The 20,007-nt window shown below is 37.4% G+C and overlaps 1 protein-coding gene across 4 annotated transcripts in view; it reads left to right on the plus strand.

Moving 5' to 3' along the window:
- Positions 1–20,007, plus strand: part of LOC138713040 (uncharacterized) — a 106,320-nt gene that overhangs the window by 23,823 nt on the left and 62,490 nt on the right. For 3 of the 4 annotated variants that reach the window (XM_069844751.1, XM_069844754.1, XM_069844753.1), the window contains exons 5-8: positions 4,731–4,897; positions 9,609–9,761; positions 9,976–10,147; positions 13,038–13,531. In XM_069844751.1, the coding sequence (XP_069700852.1) occupies positions 4,731–4,897; positions 9,609–9,761; positions 9,976–10,147; positions 13,038–13,531 (986 nt within the window). The remainder of the gene's footprint in view (positions 1–4,730; positions 4,898–9,608; positions 9,762–9,975; positions 10,148–13,037; positions 13,532–20,007) is intronic. The other variant, XM_069844752.1, reaches the window with a different exon arrangement.

The following is a 20,007-nucleotide window of genomic DNA, read 5'->3' on the forward strand; positions in this document are numbered from 1 at the left end:
GTGATGCCTTATTGGTGTCACTTGTGAGGTTCATACTTGTTTTCGGACAGTTGATTAAACAACAACCGTGACCTTGAGTTGGAGTTGATGTCATACAGCAATATATGGCAGGGGAAAGTTGCACAAATTGGCAATAGGGCGTTCACAGTGGTGTCAAATGATTCGTAACGAAATAGGCTACAGTCTAAATTGAGCAACAATCAACAAGTTAAATTGGAAAAATTCGCGAGTGAAGTTGATTAAAGAGCGAAAATTTACAATGTTGCACATACAGCGCAAATGGTAGCTGATGTATAACCAACAGATAACAAATGATAGAGCACAATGGTTACTTTAGCAACCGACAAATTTACTCTGAATGCATACAAGATAACTCCCAGCACAGCGAAGGTATACCAGGTTTTCAAAATATCTGGAAAGAAGAGATGTGTGTGTGTGTGTCTAATGCTCTGGATTTAACAATGAAGTCGTCATAGAGATGCGTCCCACAGGAGGCAGATGTGGGAACGGTCAGTGGACTCAAGTAAGCCCTCCCGGCTAGGTCCGAAGGACCCGCTGACCAAAGACAGGTGTGGTCCTCCTTTCATATAGGGGGTTGAGAAAGGACAGTACAACCGCCAACTCTTAAAAACATGGTGTCCTTCAAGAAAATGTTTCAAATCAGCTCATTAATCTCCATATAATCCACTTAATAACTTCAAAGTAGATTGCTGCCTTGATCTTGATGAAGTCTTCAACAAAAAAGATATAAATCCAGAAATAGCAAAAGCCACTGCCCTACAAACAATTAATAGAAAATATCCACAAAAGGACTGGTTGTATCCAGTCCATCAGCTCAACTACATCCCCTAAAATGGAAAAAGTAAAAGAAATTCATTGCATGCTAAAACAAATTCAAATGCTAAATAAAAAAGTGGTCTTCCAATGGATCCCGGCCCACTGCGGACTGAACGGTAACAAGAAAGCAGATATGTTAGCAAAGAAAGGAACTTATATCAACTTAAAAACAAATTTCAAGTTCCCATATGAATCAATAAAGCGAGACATAAAAAGAATAAGTAACAGCGAACAGACAAAATTCAAAATGGAAAGAATCATTCAAAGATCCAAAACTAATTCCTGATCTACCTCGGATATCTGCCGTGGCCATGTTTAGATTGATTACTGGTCATGATTGCCTCCATCGTATTGGAGTACTGAATTCACCTAAATGCTTACTGTGCACCAGAGAAGAGGACATGGAGATGGAGCACCTGGCTAATTGTGAAACTCTTAGGACATTTGTGGAAAGAAGAGATGTTGATTGTCAGTGCTGACAATTCTATCAGCGACATAAAACTTGCAGCTGTTTGTCTGATTAGCTGAACTCTGATTTTACCGTATTTAGTAAAACTAGTAACCCTATCCTCTGGTACATTCTCCAACCATTAGGTCTAAATCTGAGCCATTTTAACATTTAATAATGGAGCAACCTTGATTTGCACCACTGCAAGAGCTGTGCATGGTGTGAGGCTTGGCTTGACCGTCTGGATAGTCTCGAATAGTCAATCGGCACAAAACTTGGTGTGAACTCAGCTTGAACTGAAACGAAAAATGACTGTTTAGTTTAAATGGGTCTTAACATGAGCAGAACTTGCCAAGATCTTACATAGTCGAGTTCAAGTGTGTCTTTGGAGTAGAGATGGTTTCATGACTCTATTAATGATGCCCTAAGATTTGTTGTGTTTAAGAATTTTTATCTGGAATATCAAGATATGCTAAAAAAAAGATAATATGACATCAAGGTATTTAAATTCATTGACTGTTCCCAAATTTTTCCCATTGATACAATTTTACATGATACAGGGTCTTGCTATTAACCTCAAATTGTAAATCAATCTCTGTAGATCATCCTCAGAAGTGGCTAATCTTCTACAGAAATAGTGTGTCTAAGTTTAAATTTCGATTTATGGGAATGTAACTCAGGAAAACATGAGGAATCTCGCTGAATGATAAGCATTCACGCAAGGGACAAGAGTGGACTCTCATCACCTGAACGCGAGTGCATGTCAGACAGTTTATTGCGATGTGAGGAGAGAGAATATGACTCAGAGGCACTTGAAGTTATATGAATAAGAAAATGAAACATTACATTTTCGTAGCAAACCTAATTTCAAGGAAAATTGATTTACAATGTATAAATGATGTTTTCTATCTCGTGAGGGTTTAAAATACCATCGTGTAAGTGTAAAAAACCGATAAACGAAAATCATATGTCTGAAATAAAGTAACTTGAAAAGTATGGTAATTTTTCTAGGACCTCAGAAAAGAAATGAGTAGGCATTAAAAAACTCACAAGTGCAAAACGTATAAAATAAGTTTCACTGTGCATATTCTAGCATTGCAAGACATATATAAAAATAAAGGAGAAGTGAATTTTCTGAAAGGTAAGGTGAAATGTGCGCAGATTAGTTGCAACAGCAAGAACTTTTGGAGTAGCCATTTTAAGAGAAAGCAGTTTTTATTTCTTTCAAGTTTGACGTGGTGTAGTCACAGGTAAAATCAGCGTCATCATCTACTACTGCAAAAAAAAAAAAACTGTTTGTAACTGGAACTACACTGTTAACACTGCATTGCTACAAGTTGAATAGTATTGTTATGATTCTTCATTTATTACGAACTACACTTCTTGTGAGGCTATGTAAGGTTACAAACATAGATTTGTTATTTTTTTAATCTTTGATGTGTCACAGCCCATGAAGGACGGACTGCTGGCCTCAGTTCACATGCCTCATCAGAGGTGAGGTCAGCACGAAGATACAAAAGATTCATACTGTATGCAGTTCATCTGCCAAACTTTCACTGCATGACTCTTCTTTTAGAAATAAGAAATCTGGTCAATTTATTATTATAGTCATCATCTGCTGACTCTGTAGACAGTCACTTGTTAACTCCTTAATGCGATTGTATTGACTTCAGTGGGAAGGATTGCCTCCATTAACCGGAAAAGTAAAAAAAAAAGAGATCCACAAGAATTTCCTAATCACTGTAGTTAATGAGCAACAGCTTGTGATAGGAAAGAAGTAGACAGATGGTAAAGCTCCAATTTAACAGCACAATGATGTTCCCCCACTCTGATGAATTTACAACACGTGCGTTAAAGCTACTTTTGTGGTCTAGTGGCCACAGTTCATGAGATTCCTGGTTAGAACACAGAAATTTTTCCTTAAAGGGAATTATTATTGTTGTGTGTGGTCTGGAATTTAGGTTAAGTTGACATGTAAGACATCTGGGTAACGCAACTTCCTTCCAACACTGCCACCTGGCCTGCTGCATAAAGCTACTAGCAACAAATAAGTAAAAAAAAACAGTTATTTCTGTTGCATAAATCTGTATTAGTAACCGACAAGCACTAGTAATTACTTAAAGTTTCATTTCTTTTACCAAGGAACTGTTGCATAAAATTTGTCATTTGTAAAATAGTTAGAATCGGGAACATGTTTTCTACCAATTCTTTCTTCTTGGTAAACTTTTTTAAAAGTGTAGAAATAACATTTTTAATGTAATATGACTTCATCTTCAAGCTGTGAGAGTGAAGAACAATTCATAGGCTATGTAGGCAGAAGAAAACAGTTAGGCCAAGAATAAACACTGATTTTCAAGAGTTCCAGTTTAAAGAAAGATTTCGCAGGTCACAAATTAAATTTGCTACTGCAAAGCCTTATTTAGATCCTGCAACACGATTTTGCCTATAGGCCTCTAACGAAGAGAAGGCTATTTTCATAGTAATCAAAGCATGTATTTAAAAAAATAATAATTTAAAAATTAGTAATAAATAATATTCATTTGAAAGATAATATGTAAATACATATCCCAGCTCTCTTCCTAAAGTTCGGAAAAATTGTTGCTTGTGCATATTTCCAATTGGTACCAGTAGTACCAGCCCAATTGATTGAGGATATATGTGGAGTTCTTTCCATTTATTTTAACTTTACTTCCTTTGTCAAATTGGAAGAAAACTGTCTAAATAGTTATATATCGTTATCTTCGTTTACTTTAATGAGAAATTACGCAAAGATAGTTTCACGAAATTTTTACACCAATGAAACACAGAACTATTGAATATTTTGTGTGTGTCACAGACTACGATTATCTTTCTTAATCAAATAAATACAAAATTAAATAATACTTAAATCTGATTTTATTACTATGACAGTATTTTTTTTCGCAATATTCTAAAATAGAATTTGTCTTTCACTTGTAAAATATACTAGTCATGACAAAATTAGTAAAATTGTGTTATGCAACAGAAATTACTAAGACTTGTCGTCATCCATATATTGATAAATTGTCACTTGTCTAGTATAGGCTCTTGATAGCATTACATTAGTGTAGTCAAAATTGAATGGTAAAGCCACAGCAAACATAGGCATAGCTGCAAGCACAGCCTAATCAACAAACGTGTACCCATTTTCTTAAATATTATTACTTATCTCGGGATAAGCTTGTCTGATATAATGAAATGTACTGGAAAAAAAGTGTTGATATTGTGCCCTTTCCTGGTTGGAAATCTGTGCCTTCTATATGCACATGGATGTTGTAGTGAGACGAGAGTTGTGTTACCCTGTGAACAGTTCTAGTGTGGCTTTGCTTCAGATCAATTCATATTTCGTAATTAAATTTTAGGGAATACATTTAACAAGTCAGAAATGAATAATCTTTCTTCATAGCACTTCTACTGTAATGTTAAGCAGATGTCAGTAGAGGAGTGGCGGCAGCAGCAGCAACAACAACAACAGCAGCAGCAGCATATGGTGACTGCTGCTAAGCGCAATGATAGATCTGGTGTCATCACTCTGACCAGACAGAATGCAGAGCTGGGGACACCGATGATGGGTGCTGCCATGCAGCAACACAGGTAGGCCTGATTCCGATTCCTCTAGGCTGGATAGTGTGGTTCCTACTAAAGTTTGGAACATGCAGAATATCCTGTGAAAACTAGTCCCAAACTCGATCTACATTTTCAAAAATTCTTCTGGTTACTTACTTACTTACTTACAAATGGCTTTTAAGGAACCCGAAGGTTCATTGCCGCCCTCACATAAGCCCGCCATTGGTCCCTATCCTGAGCAAGATTAATCCAGTCTCTATCATCACACCCCACCTCCCTCAAATCCATTTTAATATTATCCTCCCATCTACGTCTCGGCCTCCCTAAAGGTCTTTTTCCCTCCGGTCTCCCAACTAACACTCTATATGCATTTATGGATTCGCCCATACGTGCTACATGCCCTGCCCATCTCAAACGTCTGGATTTAATGTTCCTAATTATATCAGGTGAAGAATACAATGCGTGCAGTTCTGCGTTGTGTAACTTTCTCCATTCTCCTGTAACTTCACCCCGCTTAGCCCCAAATATTTTCCTATTCACCTTATTCTCAAACACCCTTAACCTATGTTCCTCTCTCAAAGTGAGAGTCCAAGTTTCATAACCATACAGAACAACCGGTAATATAACTGTTTTATAAATTCTAACTTTCAGATTTTTTGACAGCAGACTGGATGATAAGAGCTTCTCAACCAAATAATAACACGCATTTCCCATATTTATTCTGCGTTTAATTTCCTCCCGAGTGTCATTTAGGCTGGTATTCATAGTCGGCACTTTACATCACCACTTTGCAAAGTGACACTTTTCACGAAAGTGGTTCTTTCATATTAGTGGTATTCATAGACGATTCAAGAAGTGCACTTTACAAAGTGTCACTTTACGCCAGCAAAGTGTAGAGTTACAATTTGGTTGGTAACAAAAGTCCCACAATGCCTTTCAAAACAAGTGAACAAACAATAACAAATTAATGTGTAACCCAAAGATTATAATGCTTGTGATTTGAGTTGGGAGCCTAATTGATCGCGCGAGAAAGAAATATATATATATATATATATATATATATATTTTTAAAGTTGTTTTATTTCAGTTTCTAGTTTTTGTTGCCGATAGTTTAGATTATTTCAGTCAGTTCAGATATATAATATTTTATTAGATAGGTAGTGATACTGCTAGTGAAATTAGGTTAGGTTTTGTACAGTACATAGCTGATCCATTGATTTATATAGTTAGATTAGGTTTTGTACATATCTTTTTCATTGATTTATATCGTTAAGTTAGGTTTTGTACGTATCCGTTCCACTGATTTATATAGTTAGGTTAGATTTTGTACATATCTTCTATTGGTTTATGTAGTTAGGTTAAGTTGGAATGAGTAGGTTAAGTTTTGTATGTGTATTTTTTTCCTTTATATTGTTAGGTTAGATTTTATACGTATCTGCTTCACTGATATGTCGTTTTATTCCCTTTATTTTTATTTTTGTCTTTTTCGTCAATAGTGAATAGAAGACGAAAGAATGAAATAAACACATTACTACTGCTATTATTATTATTATTATTATTATTATTATTATTATTATTATTATTATTATTATTCCCTCTCTCTCTTGTTTCCATTATTCCCTCCTCTTCAGGAATGCCAAATTTTTCTACAATGCAAAACAAACTAGGCCAAATGGTATGAGATCTCTTTTCATGGTGAGGTTATGACTGCACATGAACTAGAGACAGTATCTCAGCAGAAGCAGACATATCAGATGTATTGCTTACCGGCATGAAAATATATGTTATCAAAACAGTAATGATAATATCACCATGAAGATAAATCTTATCTCAAAGTACGGGTAGTCAACAAATATCAATATATTTTAAACCCAATATAATTTTATGGAATCTGCTTAGAAAGCAGGCACGTGAGGTCTCTCAATGCTAATTTAAGATAGTTACGCCTACATTAGATTGAAGTTAGTTTAATATTATTTAAGTTAAAAAATTCGTTTCAGTAATAAAAATAGGTTATATAGGCATATCTACTTACATATCACTTCGTCGAATTGAGGTTATAAATTTACGAATATTATTACAGAAATATCTGAACTATAATATTATAGATATTAATGTATGGTACATATCTGTAGCATAGAATTTTAATGCAGTCAATAACTGTATTATTGGAGGCACTGGTAAACCTCTATTATTCGTTTTTGTCAACCGGTCATCGAAAAGATGAGCAATCTCAGTAAGTTTCTTTATCAAATCTGAATCGTTTTTTTTTAATTCTATATCATTATAAAATTCCAGGGGATTGTTTTTAGGCCTATCCCTAATGTAGCGCTTTCGTACATTGTTCACTAATTGTGCCATCTCTTTCCGCACGTTCTAATAAATAATTCGACAATCTCCAAGACGTCCGCCATTTTTCTACAAAGTGACACTTTCGGCTCAAAGTGTGGTCGGAAGTACACTTTCATCCAAAGTGTTCCTTTGCACCAAAGTGTCGACTGTGCAACGGAAAAGAGATACTTTGCGTCTTCCAAAGGACACTTTAATCGAAAGTATCGACTATGAATACCAGCCTTATATTTGTTACTGTTGCTCCAAGATATTTCAATTTTTCCACCTCTTCGAAGGATAAATCTCCAATTTTTATATTTCCATTTCGTACAATATTCTCGTCACGAGACATAATCATATACTTTGTCTTTTCGGGATTTACTTCCAAACCGATTGCTTTACTCGCTATTTGATAGCACTTTGTAAAATGACTTGGATACCCTAGAAAATGAAAGGAAATAGCTCCAGTGAACCACGGTAATTGTACTTAAATTGTTTTACCATAAATCTGGTTCACGTAAAGTATTAATTTTTATTCCATTTGTATTATATTTGTGGTCCAGGGAAAATACTTATTCTTTACGAGTATTTTCCCTGAACCAAAAAATAAAATAGGCTTACAAATGGAGTAAAAATTAGTATTTACCGTGGAGCTCACAGGCGCTAGGTTATCCAAGTGGCACAAAATCTACCTCGTATGTAGCTAAAGCTGGCAGAGTAATTATGAAAAGTTGATTGTTCATATGTATTCACATAAATCCTTCCAATTTAATATTAAGGATTTTTGTCATTGTTTTCGACTGAATTTCGTTACTGACAGTGGTACAGGCTGTTCACATGTTGGTAAATGAAGAAAATATGAGCAATTACTTTTGCAAAACGAACTGTATCAATTTTAATGGAACCAACATTTATAATTCCAGTATGTAACACACAAATATTAAAAAAAAGAATCTGTTGTCAATTTGGCAAGCGTAACTTCGTACATTGTTGATTTTTCTAAAGGAGAGATGGAGGTATTTATTGTTACATGGGGTATTGTATCTGATAATGGAATAATGATAGGAGAGTTGAATTTAATTGGGGTTGTTTTTGCATAGCATCACTTCCTCAAACTTAATGACAAGCATGATAAATACTCAACACTCAATATTGTGAATGCAAGATACAATATTGTATTTAGCAAAGTGGGACAAATATTGACGTATTTGAATTTATATTTACAAATTACATATGCATTGGTTTCAATTTTGAAATTTTATAGGATACAGTTGAATCTTGTTTTCACATTCCTGGAGTTAATTTTTCCCATTATTTACAACATTTTTTTCTTGGTGCCTTCAATTTTCCTCGTATTATTTTAATACATTTTTTCCCCTGTATTTACACTATTGTAATTTCGAACTTCCTGCTGTTTCTGTTGTTTTCGCCAAATGGAGGAAAAAGAAAATATGGCGTCCATGCGAAAAATTGAACATAAATTGCGATTACCGACGTAAATTTTGCTATAAATACAGTCAATTTATGCAGATTCAAGTATAAAAATTCTGTGATCACGAGTTTCTGTAATATGATCACTGCGGTTCGAATAAAGTAGCTGTATCAGGATAGGCATCTTTGGTCTATGCGTTTTGTTTACAAACATTAACTAGGGCAGTACTGACCATTCACTCTCTTCCCAACAGTTAATGTTTGTAAACAAAATGCATGGACCAAGGATGCCTATCCTGATACATTATTATGATGTACCAAAGTACATATGATATTTCCATGCATGAATTCTGCATTGTCATATGATGTAGGATGGATAGAACAGAGAAAAATTCTCTCCGACACCGGGACTCGAACCCGGGTTTTCAGCTCTACGTGCTGATGCTTTATTTACTAAGCCACTCTGTTCTATCCATCCTGATACAGCTACTTTATCCGATCATTGGAGGACATTCTGGACACCCATCTCCAGGATAACAGTGCTGGTGATCGTGATGATGCTAGCAGTGTTTGTGTTCCCTTAAAGGCAGATGTAGAGACTGTGAGATGGCAGCTTTGTGCTACACAAGGAGATGGTTCAATTTTTGATGAACTGTATGAACTAGAGAAGCAAATGGAAAACTTGAGACATAAGAGGTGAAACACTAAAAAATATCAGACTTCTTTTGTAAAAACAACTAGTGCCGTGTTTCATTTTGAAATCTATGTGTAGACCTTATATTTTGAGATTTTAAAGTGGTTAAAATAATGTGTATGATTATTTGACTTTCTAAATTGAATATTTAGTATACAGTAGTTTTGTGTTCTAAGCACTGATTGCAAATCATTCTATGTATTGAACATTGTACCCTTAATGTTCGACTGTAATTGGTCACGACTATGCTTGAGATCCTCTTATTCTCTGTTGTTTGAACAGGTCGGTGCAGGTCCAGCGTCATGAATACACTGGGCCCAGACGGCACTACGGCAAGTCTAGGATAAGAACGCAGAATGCGCTGGTCACCAACAACACAGTGCAGGCCATCGCGTCTCCTACCGTGGACCACCAGCGCAATCTGCTGCAGCACGAGTAAGAATTAGTTTTTGTTAAGAAATGAATATAATTTGATTAATTGGATAAAATTGTATACTTCGATTACTTGAATTATATATATGATTGTAAGGGCAATTACTACTCTTAGTTTATTGCGGAATATAAACATACCCAAAGAATTATAAATATAAAATATACCAACTAATAGAGGAAGAGAAGTATAAGAACAGAGTGGTGCGTTTGTTTACAGTAATGTGATCTCTGTGGGAGAGCAGCCCTCCCAGCGCCCTGCGGAAGAAGTGCAGCAGCAGCAGGGTGCCAGTAACACTCAGATTCTGATTCTCCTGCCTAATGGCAACCAGCAGCTTGTGAACCTGAATGTGCCCCAGGGGAGTTACTCGGTGTCAGAACTGCTCCAACAGGTGAGGCTATATCAACTTGTTTATGCCATGGATAATTCAATATAAGAAATAATAATGGGAAGGAAAGGGAAGTAATACATTAGGCGGAAGTGTATGGAGGCTGCAACAAAGTCAGTTTGGACTAATAACTGCAAGGTCATGAATGTGCATTGCTCCACAAGGTCGTCTGTGATGATGGTTGCCTCCCACTGCGCTCCTCGTCATGCACATTTCGACGTCCTGCTGAAAATTGTCTACAGCAGCAATGCACCATCTGCTTGCCCATAGACCTGGCACGGCTGATGATCAATTTCAATCGGTGCTATGCCCTGTGCATTCAAAAACTTTATCACTAACCGCACTTCACGCGGTAGGAGCTGGAATAGGAACGTCCATCTTCAACAATGCAACGAAGCTACTGAGGGCACTCGGGAAGTTCCTGCTAGCGCATGCGCCATGCCAGGACATTACTCCATCACGTACACGCAGTCGCTTCGCGCAACATATGGTTTGCTAGCTGTGGGACGAGTGGGAAAGTTACTTTATGGACGCGCCTCGTATGTTTACTTTTAGGCCATCAGAAATATAACGTGACATTAAATATTTTAATTTATTTAACGACTGTTAAAACTACTGAATTCCACATGCTTACAGTATAATATGAAGGCTTATTACAACATCTTTGGAATGAGTTAATTGATGTGTGGAAAGATAAATGCTGTAAATAATATTAATAGACCATAATGTTCAAGAACTCAGATTAATATGAAGCCATGTGAAAAGGGTGTATATTGTTACATGTTTAAAAATATAAAACATGTTGTTGTTGTTTTCTAATGCCAGGCGTTTGACAATAAAGTCATTTGACCTCTTGCACTCCAATATTTTTCAAAGATATTATCATGACTAGCCACTGAAGCACAGATTTTGAGGTGTTCCGAATCCATTTCTTGGTTTGAGTTGCACAATGGGCAGTTAGGGGACTGATATATTCCAATTCTATGCAGGTGTTTGGCCAAATAATCATGGCCTGTTGCCAATCTAAATGCAGCTACAGACGATTTTCGTGGTAAATCGGGAATTAACTGTGGATTTTGATGCAGAGAGTTCCATTTTTTCCCTTGTGGGATTGAGTTATCAAATTTTGTTTGTTGAAGTCTAAGTATGTAGATTTAATAAATCTCTTCACAGAGTAATACGTAGATTTAGTAACAGGTCTGTAAGTAGCAGTGCTGCCCTTCTTTGCTAAAGCATCCGCATTCTCCTTTCCCAGGATTCCACAATGGGATGGTATCCATTGGAACACAATTCTTTTATTGAGTGATATTAATTGAGAGAGCATTTTAGTTATTTCTGCTGTTTGAGATGAAAGTGTGTGTTTAGAGACGATTGATAGAATAGCTGCTTTGGAGTCTGACAATATAACTGCATTCCTAAATTTATTGATGTGGCATAGAAGATTCCTGAGACTTTCACTTATTGCAATGATTTCACCATCAAAACTTGTTGTTCCATATCCAAGGGATCTATAAAGTGAGAAGAGACAGCACGTAACATCTGCACTCCAATATGAAAATATAAAACATAATTGATCGTGTCTTGATTCGAATCATCAATCGCGTACTCTAGAAACATATGTTTTACAACTTGACCACTTCGCTTGCCTTCGAGCATTAGATGTTTTCTTAACATGGTAGAAAGGCCCCAGGTTTTCTGCGTATTTCAGGTTTGTTTTTTCTCAAAAGCTACAGCATTTTACGTATTTTAAATAATAACCCCCCCCCCTCATTTTTTAATCTCCTCAGCATAGATATGTAATATTTAAACAGAAAGGAGACACGAATATCTCTTCGTGGTATAAACCAGCTTTTGGCCTGGAGCATGCGCAGTGTGGCATTCTTTGACTCAGAAAATACTAGAACTGCGCAACAATTATGTACAAAAATATCTGGAATCAAATGATCGTAAATAACATGTTACAATTCATGTGCTAATATAATGCTTAACACTAAATAATTTTGAATATTTATTACAGTTTGAGTAATTTTTAGAGTTTTGCGGCTTTTCTTTGTAATGTGTCAGTCTGATCCTGACTACTTCAGATCATGTTGTTAAACTTATTGATGATAAACGTGCATATATTTTACGCTATACTACTTTAATAAGAGGACAAATCTAGATCATCGTCTGTGTGGTCAGACAAATCATCACTATAAAAATATTTAATAATGACTGGGTTTACCATGCATATTTTTTACAATACTTTGAATCTTTACGAAAGATGCTTATGCAGGGAAGGGTGTGACCATTTTTTTTAATGTATGAAGGGAAAATTACACGAGGAAAATGAAGTCCTGAAAATATGCCTAAAAATCTTTGGGGGGAAATTATGTGCGTGAATACGATATGTAGATTACAGTATTGAGCATTGAGAACTGGCCGTCTCATTTCTATAGTCGCGACGCTGTTATTTCCGGCGTGACTCCACCACTTTGCTTACGTCTTAGAAAGTGAAGGCTCTATAAAGTCTAGGTAGGTAGTATCATTCGCTATTTGTGTTCTTACATTGCCAAGCTACCATACGAGGAATCTATTTGCCACACCGTTAAACATTATCATGTCGTAACTCCTATGATAATAAATCAAACGCACTGTAATTCAGCAAATAATTGAGCGGCAAATAACATCTTCGTGTGCTTTCTGCGAACGCCAACTAAAGAGCTAAAATGGCGGGCGATTATATTAAGTATTTATCGAGCCTTAAGACAGGAATCAGCGAATCACAAGACGCACACATTTAAATGTAGCCGACCTGCAACGCAATTGGCTGCCGGAAATTAGAGTGACGGGACTATAGTGTCATGGATTGTAACGTTGTAACTTACCAGACAGTGCGGTGCCGCTGTTTCAGGTCGGTCTGCATGTAGATGAAGATGTGCTGATAAAAAACAGCTCCGAAGCAACAGTAGCAGTGGCAGCAGCACCATCAGCACCAATACCTCCAGTACCAGCAGCACCAATACCACCAGTACCAGCAGCACCAGTACCAATACCAGCAGCACCAGTGCCAGTACCAGCAGCAGCAGTGCCAGTACAAGCAGCACCAATGCCAGTACCAGTACCACCAGCACCTGCACCTGCACCAGTACCAGCAGCACCAGTTCTGGCAGCACCAGCACCAGAAACTTCTACAGATCAGGTGACTTCGATTATGCCGAAAGTAGAGGGAACGCCAACAGTGAACCAGCTTCAGGGGGCGGATATGAAGCCCAGCCCTCTGGCACCGCTGCGGCCAGTCTCTGCTGAAGGCCCAAGCATCCCCATCACAAGAGCGACACCTGAGACTGGTGGGCTGGAGAATGCAGCAGTGTCATCCAGCGGACAGCCGAAGACTGTGGAAGACATGTGAGTCCTATTACAACAGTATCCCTGCTGCTTTAAAGAAAAGATATTATTTAGAGTTAGAGTAATGAGGGGGAGCAAATAGAGGGTGTATGCCAGCTTTGCAACTAATTTTGATAATGGTATTTTATGGTGTCTTGCTTCACAACATTCATGTTTACACTCTGTCACTCCAATCAGTTGAATTACTCCACAACATCAATGGATATATATTTGCCACTGCAGTTCAAGAAGTAGCATTAAGCTATTATGGCTTTTTCTTTTTCCTAATGGTGGGTACTTGATTGTTCATTATTTACTCATATAGACCAATTTCCTGGAATGGTGTGCTGGTCTGTGCCACACCACAAGGGAACTAGAGCTGTCTGACTTGCTGAACACAAGTCATAAGGCAGGGCGCGCTGGGAATCGAACCTGGGTCCACAGCATTATGAGTCCAGTACCGTGGCAGCTTTAAGCCATTATGTAGTAGCTTAAACTTGTGCTAGAAAAACCAAAGAAAGAAAATTATTTTGATAAAAGTGACGTAGTTTGTAGTTTAATGCTGTGGCATAGGTGTATATAAACATATGCCTAATGCTGCTAGGTTAGTGAAGAAGAGCGTGTTGCTTATATCATTTCTCATCACTCGAAGGATGTAAATAAACGAGTTAGCTGAGAGACATGTTGCACTGTACCGAATGTGTTTGTATCTTTTTCATAGAAACTCACCAAACTGTAGTTTACTTGTTTCGGCTTTGGCAAGAAAATAGGATGAAGCGTCTCTCATGGTGAGTCACGTGTTGTTTTTCATAAACGAGACTTTGGAAAGTACAAAGTCGGCAGTTTCCTATTCACAGTCGACATTTGACGAAAGTAAACTTCAGTCATGACTTTACTTCGAAGTCACCAAAAATCAAGCTTTGACTTTTGTTCGTGGGTCCGCTGAGTTAGCTCTGTGGTAGCGTGTCTGCCTCCAGACTAGCCGGCCCGGGTGAGGTCAGAAATTTTCATGTAAACTACCTCGGAACTTGAGAGATGGCGGTGCACAACTTCTAATCACTAGATTGTGCACCAATATGCCTGGGTTAAATCCCAAATCTCTCCGCAGTACATATGAAGAGAAGGCATATGTCACTGTTGATAGTGATTCATCTGTCAGATGGGGACGTTAAGCCTGGCGGCCCCCTTGGTGCTATTCAACAAGAGTAGGCTATGTGCTGGCACTGGGTTTCCCCTTCTCCCTTTCTCATCATCATCACCACTCATTCCATACACTACACTTACACGAACACTTACACATACACTCACCCTAGAACACGACATAACACTCCACAGATACACATCATGTATAGTGTGGCCCGCCAAAGTGGTGTGCAACTAGAAAATGGGTCACAGTTCTGCTATCTAACCACAGTATGCAGAACCCGAATCGTGTAAAGTGAAGTGGATAGACATTGGATACATACATACGTACTTTTGTTTGTGGACATAAGGAAAATTGCTGATACTTGGGGAATTGTTGAATTTGCCGAGAATACTGAGGAATCCAGGAAATTATTAAAGCTGCTCATGTGTCTCGGCATCTATTAGGCATGTGCAGAACCCTATTCAATGTTATAGGGATAATGATTCCAAATCGTTACGATTCAACATGCATTGATGAATAATAATCAAAGAGGATTACCTGCCCCACCAATAACACGCGATTTTATGCTTCAGGTAGAATTACTGGCTTGAGTATAGAGGATAGATACAGTTGATTTATAACCATGGTATAAATTACTACATACTATAGTATTCACTGCATATTGATTTCACATAGTTTCTGTAGACTTGCAGGGAATATGTTTGCCACTGTCAGCAGGATTATGATGTGTCTCTGTCATTGGTGGCATCTTCTTATCTTCCATGTCTTCAGAATTATTTTGCAATGAAATAATATTATTCTTATATAAAGCTGCAAGAATGGCTAATATATAACGTGAACCGATGATCAATTGTTTCCTTTTTTGTGACACAAAATAAATCAAAGCCAAAGTCCCAGAAGTATTATCTATGAATAGGACTTTGAGAAGTGTTCATCCACAGTCTTGTTTATGAATACGACCCTAAAGGCACAATTTTTCGTAGGAACAAGGTTCTTGGAAAGGTAGAGGCCAACCAACCCTATCAAAACTGAGAGACTGCTTTGAACAAGTGATATGCGTAAGTGTAGTCATGCAATTGGTCGGACAAAAGTCATCGGTTGTCGTGGGAAATGCTTTTACATTACTATAGCTGTACTATTACATGGTAATGTGCCCTGCGCAACAAATTATGATGTAATACTATCAGTGGATGTGTATCGGAGGCAGATTGTGTAATTTTTTTGCTGGAAGTAATGTGTAATATTTTGGCCTTATACTTTATATTGAAAGAAACGTCATATAAACTAATGCTTTATCCTAGCCTTCAAGGAGTCTTAGGGACTCAGGTAAACTGTCCAGTCAACTGAAGCACAATGGGCCCACTTAGGTGGCCTACGTGCATGGCTCATTTCAGTTCATTCACCCACATTATATTTATTGTAAGTGTACTTACATGCCGATTCCTCGTTAGTAGGCCTATGCTGTCTTGTTCATTAGTGACAAAACACGTGATTTATTGTACTCCATGAATCCCGGTTGTTTTTTACTCTTACCTTGGGCACACATCTACTGACCTGTTCCTTTTCAGTTACTGATCGAAGAGACCATCTTCCTAACGGTGTAAAATTGATGAATTAAACATCTTATTTGACCTTTTATAATATCATGAACCTCTTTGTCTTTCTTTCACCTAATTTACCTTTAATTATAGAAAATCCAAACATCCCTTGGCTTGCACATTGGTCTTGCCTTCTTTTATTATTATTACTATTACTATTATTATTACTATTATTATTATTATTATTATTATTATTATTATTATTATTATTATTATTATTAGTAAATTCATTTATTTGTTTTTATAACGAAACTCTTTGACATGCCAACACCCATGCTAGTCGAATTTCTGTGCATAGCATTATAAACAGAGTGGCAAAAGTGTTGTGAGCATGTTAGTAAAATGGAAGAGGAATGCAGACTAGTGGATGGCTTGTAGCAGTCAGTCCCCCACTAAGAATCACCAGTGTGGCAGGTAAGTCCATCGTATGAACAGGACCAACATATAGCCATGGAATTGGTCAGAAAGAATTGTCAGCTGCATTTGGAAACTTAGTTCATTGCAACAAAGAAAGGAGGGAAAATCGAATTGTACTTGTTTTCAGTATTAAAGACACTTTACACTGTGTGACTCGCAATACAACTTGCCTGAGCAGCTGACTGTTCAAACCCGCGAGATTGGAAAGATGCAATAGTGGTGCCAATTTATAAGTCAGGGTCTCGCTCAGATACAAAAAATTACAGACCGGTCAGCCTTACCTCTGTGGTTTGCAAACAGATGGAACACTTGATTTCAGCTTATCTAAGGCAGCATTGGGATGACTCAAATTGGTTACATAACTGTCAGCATGGATTTCGGGGGGGGGGCTATTCATGTGAGAGTCAATTAGTAACTGTATGTCAGGATTTAGAAGACGGAACAGATTCCAGTAGCCAAGTAGATGCAGTGATTATTGACTTTTCACGCGCATTCGATGTAGACCCACCCGATATATTGTTGGTTAAACTACAATGAATGGCGACTGACTTCAGAGTGCTCCAGTGGATCAAGGAATTTTTAACTTGTCGCACTCAGAGAGTACGGGTAGGGGAGGAATTATCGAACCCAATTGAAATTACTTCCGGGGTCCCGCAGAGGAGTGTCTTGGGGCCTCTTCTATTCCTGGCTTTTGTAAATGATCTGCCAGTTAATATCTTGTCTAGGGTTCGCTTATTCGCCGATGATTGTATGGTATACAGGGAAATAAAAAGTTATGAAGATACTACTCTTCTCCAGAATGACCTCAATAGAATAAACGATTGGGCAATAGCCAACAAAATGAAAATAAATTCTCTAAAGAGCAAAGCCATCAGCTTTACAAGGAAAAGAAATAAAATAGTCGCATTGTATACGTTAGGGGGTGAAACCATTCCGGAAGTTAACAAATGTAAATACCTCGGAATAACATTTAGCAGCGATCTCGGCTGGGGAACACGTTACAGACACAGCGGGAAAAGCATGGAGAGCGTTACACTTTGTGATGAGGATACTAAGAAAAGGTTCTGATAAATCCAAAGAGATTGCATATAAATCACTAGTATGTCCAGTAATGGAATATGGTGCTGCATGTTGGAATCCTTACAGATTAGAACATATTAAGATACTGGAAAAAATTAAAAAATGTGCTCTCAAGTGTTGTCGGAAAAATTCACCATTAAAATGGGACACACTCACGGACAGGAGAACGCGAATTCGATTATGCGCACTGTTCAAAACATACAGAGGTGAGCCTGCCTGGAGAGAAATAAAAAATAGGTTGCAGCCGCCAAATTACTCTTCAAGGAACGACCACTCATATAAATTGAGGGAAAGAAGACAGAGGACGGACACTGGAAAGTTTTCTTTCCTCAATAGTACTATCAGGGACTGGAATGCTTTACCTGCAGACTTACTAAAGGCTTTACCAACAACCAAAAATGTATTTAAAAATAGGCTTAAGGACTTTACTAATAGACGGTAATTATACACAGTATTTAAAGGGTGTAAATGATATGTTGTTATTGAAGTGTTGTATCAGTGAAGAATTATGTCGTGTCAGTGAAGTGTGTAGTGTAAGTGAAACGTGTTCCTGTCAGTGAAGCGTTATAGTTTATAGTGACAGTGCAAAGTATTTGAACAGTGAAATATTTTTGAAGTGTTAGTGAAATCAGGATAGAATCAGTGAAATGTGTCATAGTTCCAGTGCAGTGAGTGAGTTGACAGCGAAATGAGTGTAGTGTTGAAAGGTATTTGTGCAGATATGAACATATCATACTCGTGGGTTTTAGTTCGATCTTAGTTTTAAGATACAAATTACATTTATTTCAAATGTTATTTTAAGTGATCGTTTCATTTAATTTAGGAAATGTTAGTTTTATTTAACGACGCTCGCAACTGCAGAGGTTATATCAGCGTCGCCGGATGTGCCGGAATTTTGTCCCGCAGGAGTTCTTTTACATGCCAGTAAATCTACTGACATGAGCCTGTCGCATTTAAGCACACTTAAATGCCATCGACCTGGCCCGGGATCGAACCCGCAACCTTGGGCATAGAAGGCCAGCACTATACCAACTAGCCAACCAGGTCGACTTAATTTAGGATATTCCCTGTTATTATTATTATTATTATTATTATTATTATTATTATAAATTATTGTTAGTATTAATTATTAGTATTATTATTAATTGTATTTTAATTAATAAGTTTATTATTGTCATTATTGAGTGTAATTAGTTACCACTGCCACCGGGTATATACCCATTGCAGTGTGAATAAATACACATACATACAAGTAGTACTGTATACTAAAGACTTTTACGAAGTATGTCAGATAGTCATGAAAGTGTCCACCAAGGGGCTTCATACTGTAGTGCGACCAGAATGATCTGCCACACTGAGTTCTGTTGTATTCTCTGTAATGTGCTACAAAAGTGCCATGAAGGAATTGGAATGATGCATGTTAATGGAATGTGACATAAAACATTCTGAAAAAGGGAAGGAAATGGCTGGATGGAGGTAGGAAAAGCCACTGGTGTGGGCTGTTGTATTACCTGCAGATTCATTGCGTGAGAGATGTGGCCTACAAAGTTTGCTTGAACATCTTTGTCAGGGACAAAGAAATTCATGCTAAGAATTTGATCATCCCTTACAATCCATCGTCCTTGTTAAAACTTGTGAACTTAGGATAAAATTACGCGAGATAAGCAGTCTGAAAACTAAGATGGGCCACCGCATGTTTATATTAGCCTAGGCTCGTCACTCATAATTAATTTAAAGATTTCATTTATACGTTTTTTGGGGGTCTGAAGAAAAAAAAAAACATAATATAACTGAAATGACATTTGAAGGGTACACGGGAAAAACGAATGTCACAATGCTGTTAAGGGTGATTCATTATCTAATTCACTGTATTACTACAAACTTTAGTGTTATTTTCACCAGAAGTGGTAAAGGAGAATTAAAACCACGGATACATTCATCAGTTCCTTCATTTCAAGTAGAAACACCAATAAATTTAGCAGTAATATACCGAAATAGATCAATATCTCAACCTTAATGGAAATGTGACATTGTTTGTTTTTCCCGTGTACCCTTCATTTGTGTGCGTGCATATGAAAAGGGACTACTTGGCAGTTTCTATTTTCCGAGATAATCATAAAAAACTACGAGAGGATTCAAACTGGTGAACTTGGTATGATACATCCTAAACAATGAACTGTATGGATCACTCTCATGTCACAGAGGAACCACTTCTCAGGGCATTACGATTCACTTCGCATGTCTTCTCACTAAGC

The sequence above is a fragment of the Periplaneta americana genome, chromosome 14 (genome assembly GCF_040183065.1).
Source record: "Periplaneta americana isolate PAMFEO1 chromosome 14, P.americana_PAMFEO1_priV1, whole genome shotgun sequence".
Lineage (NCBI taxonomy): Eukaryota > Metazoa > Arthropoda > Insecta > Blattodea > Blattidae > Periplaneta > Periplaneta americana.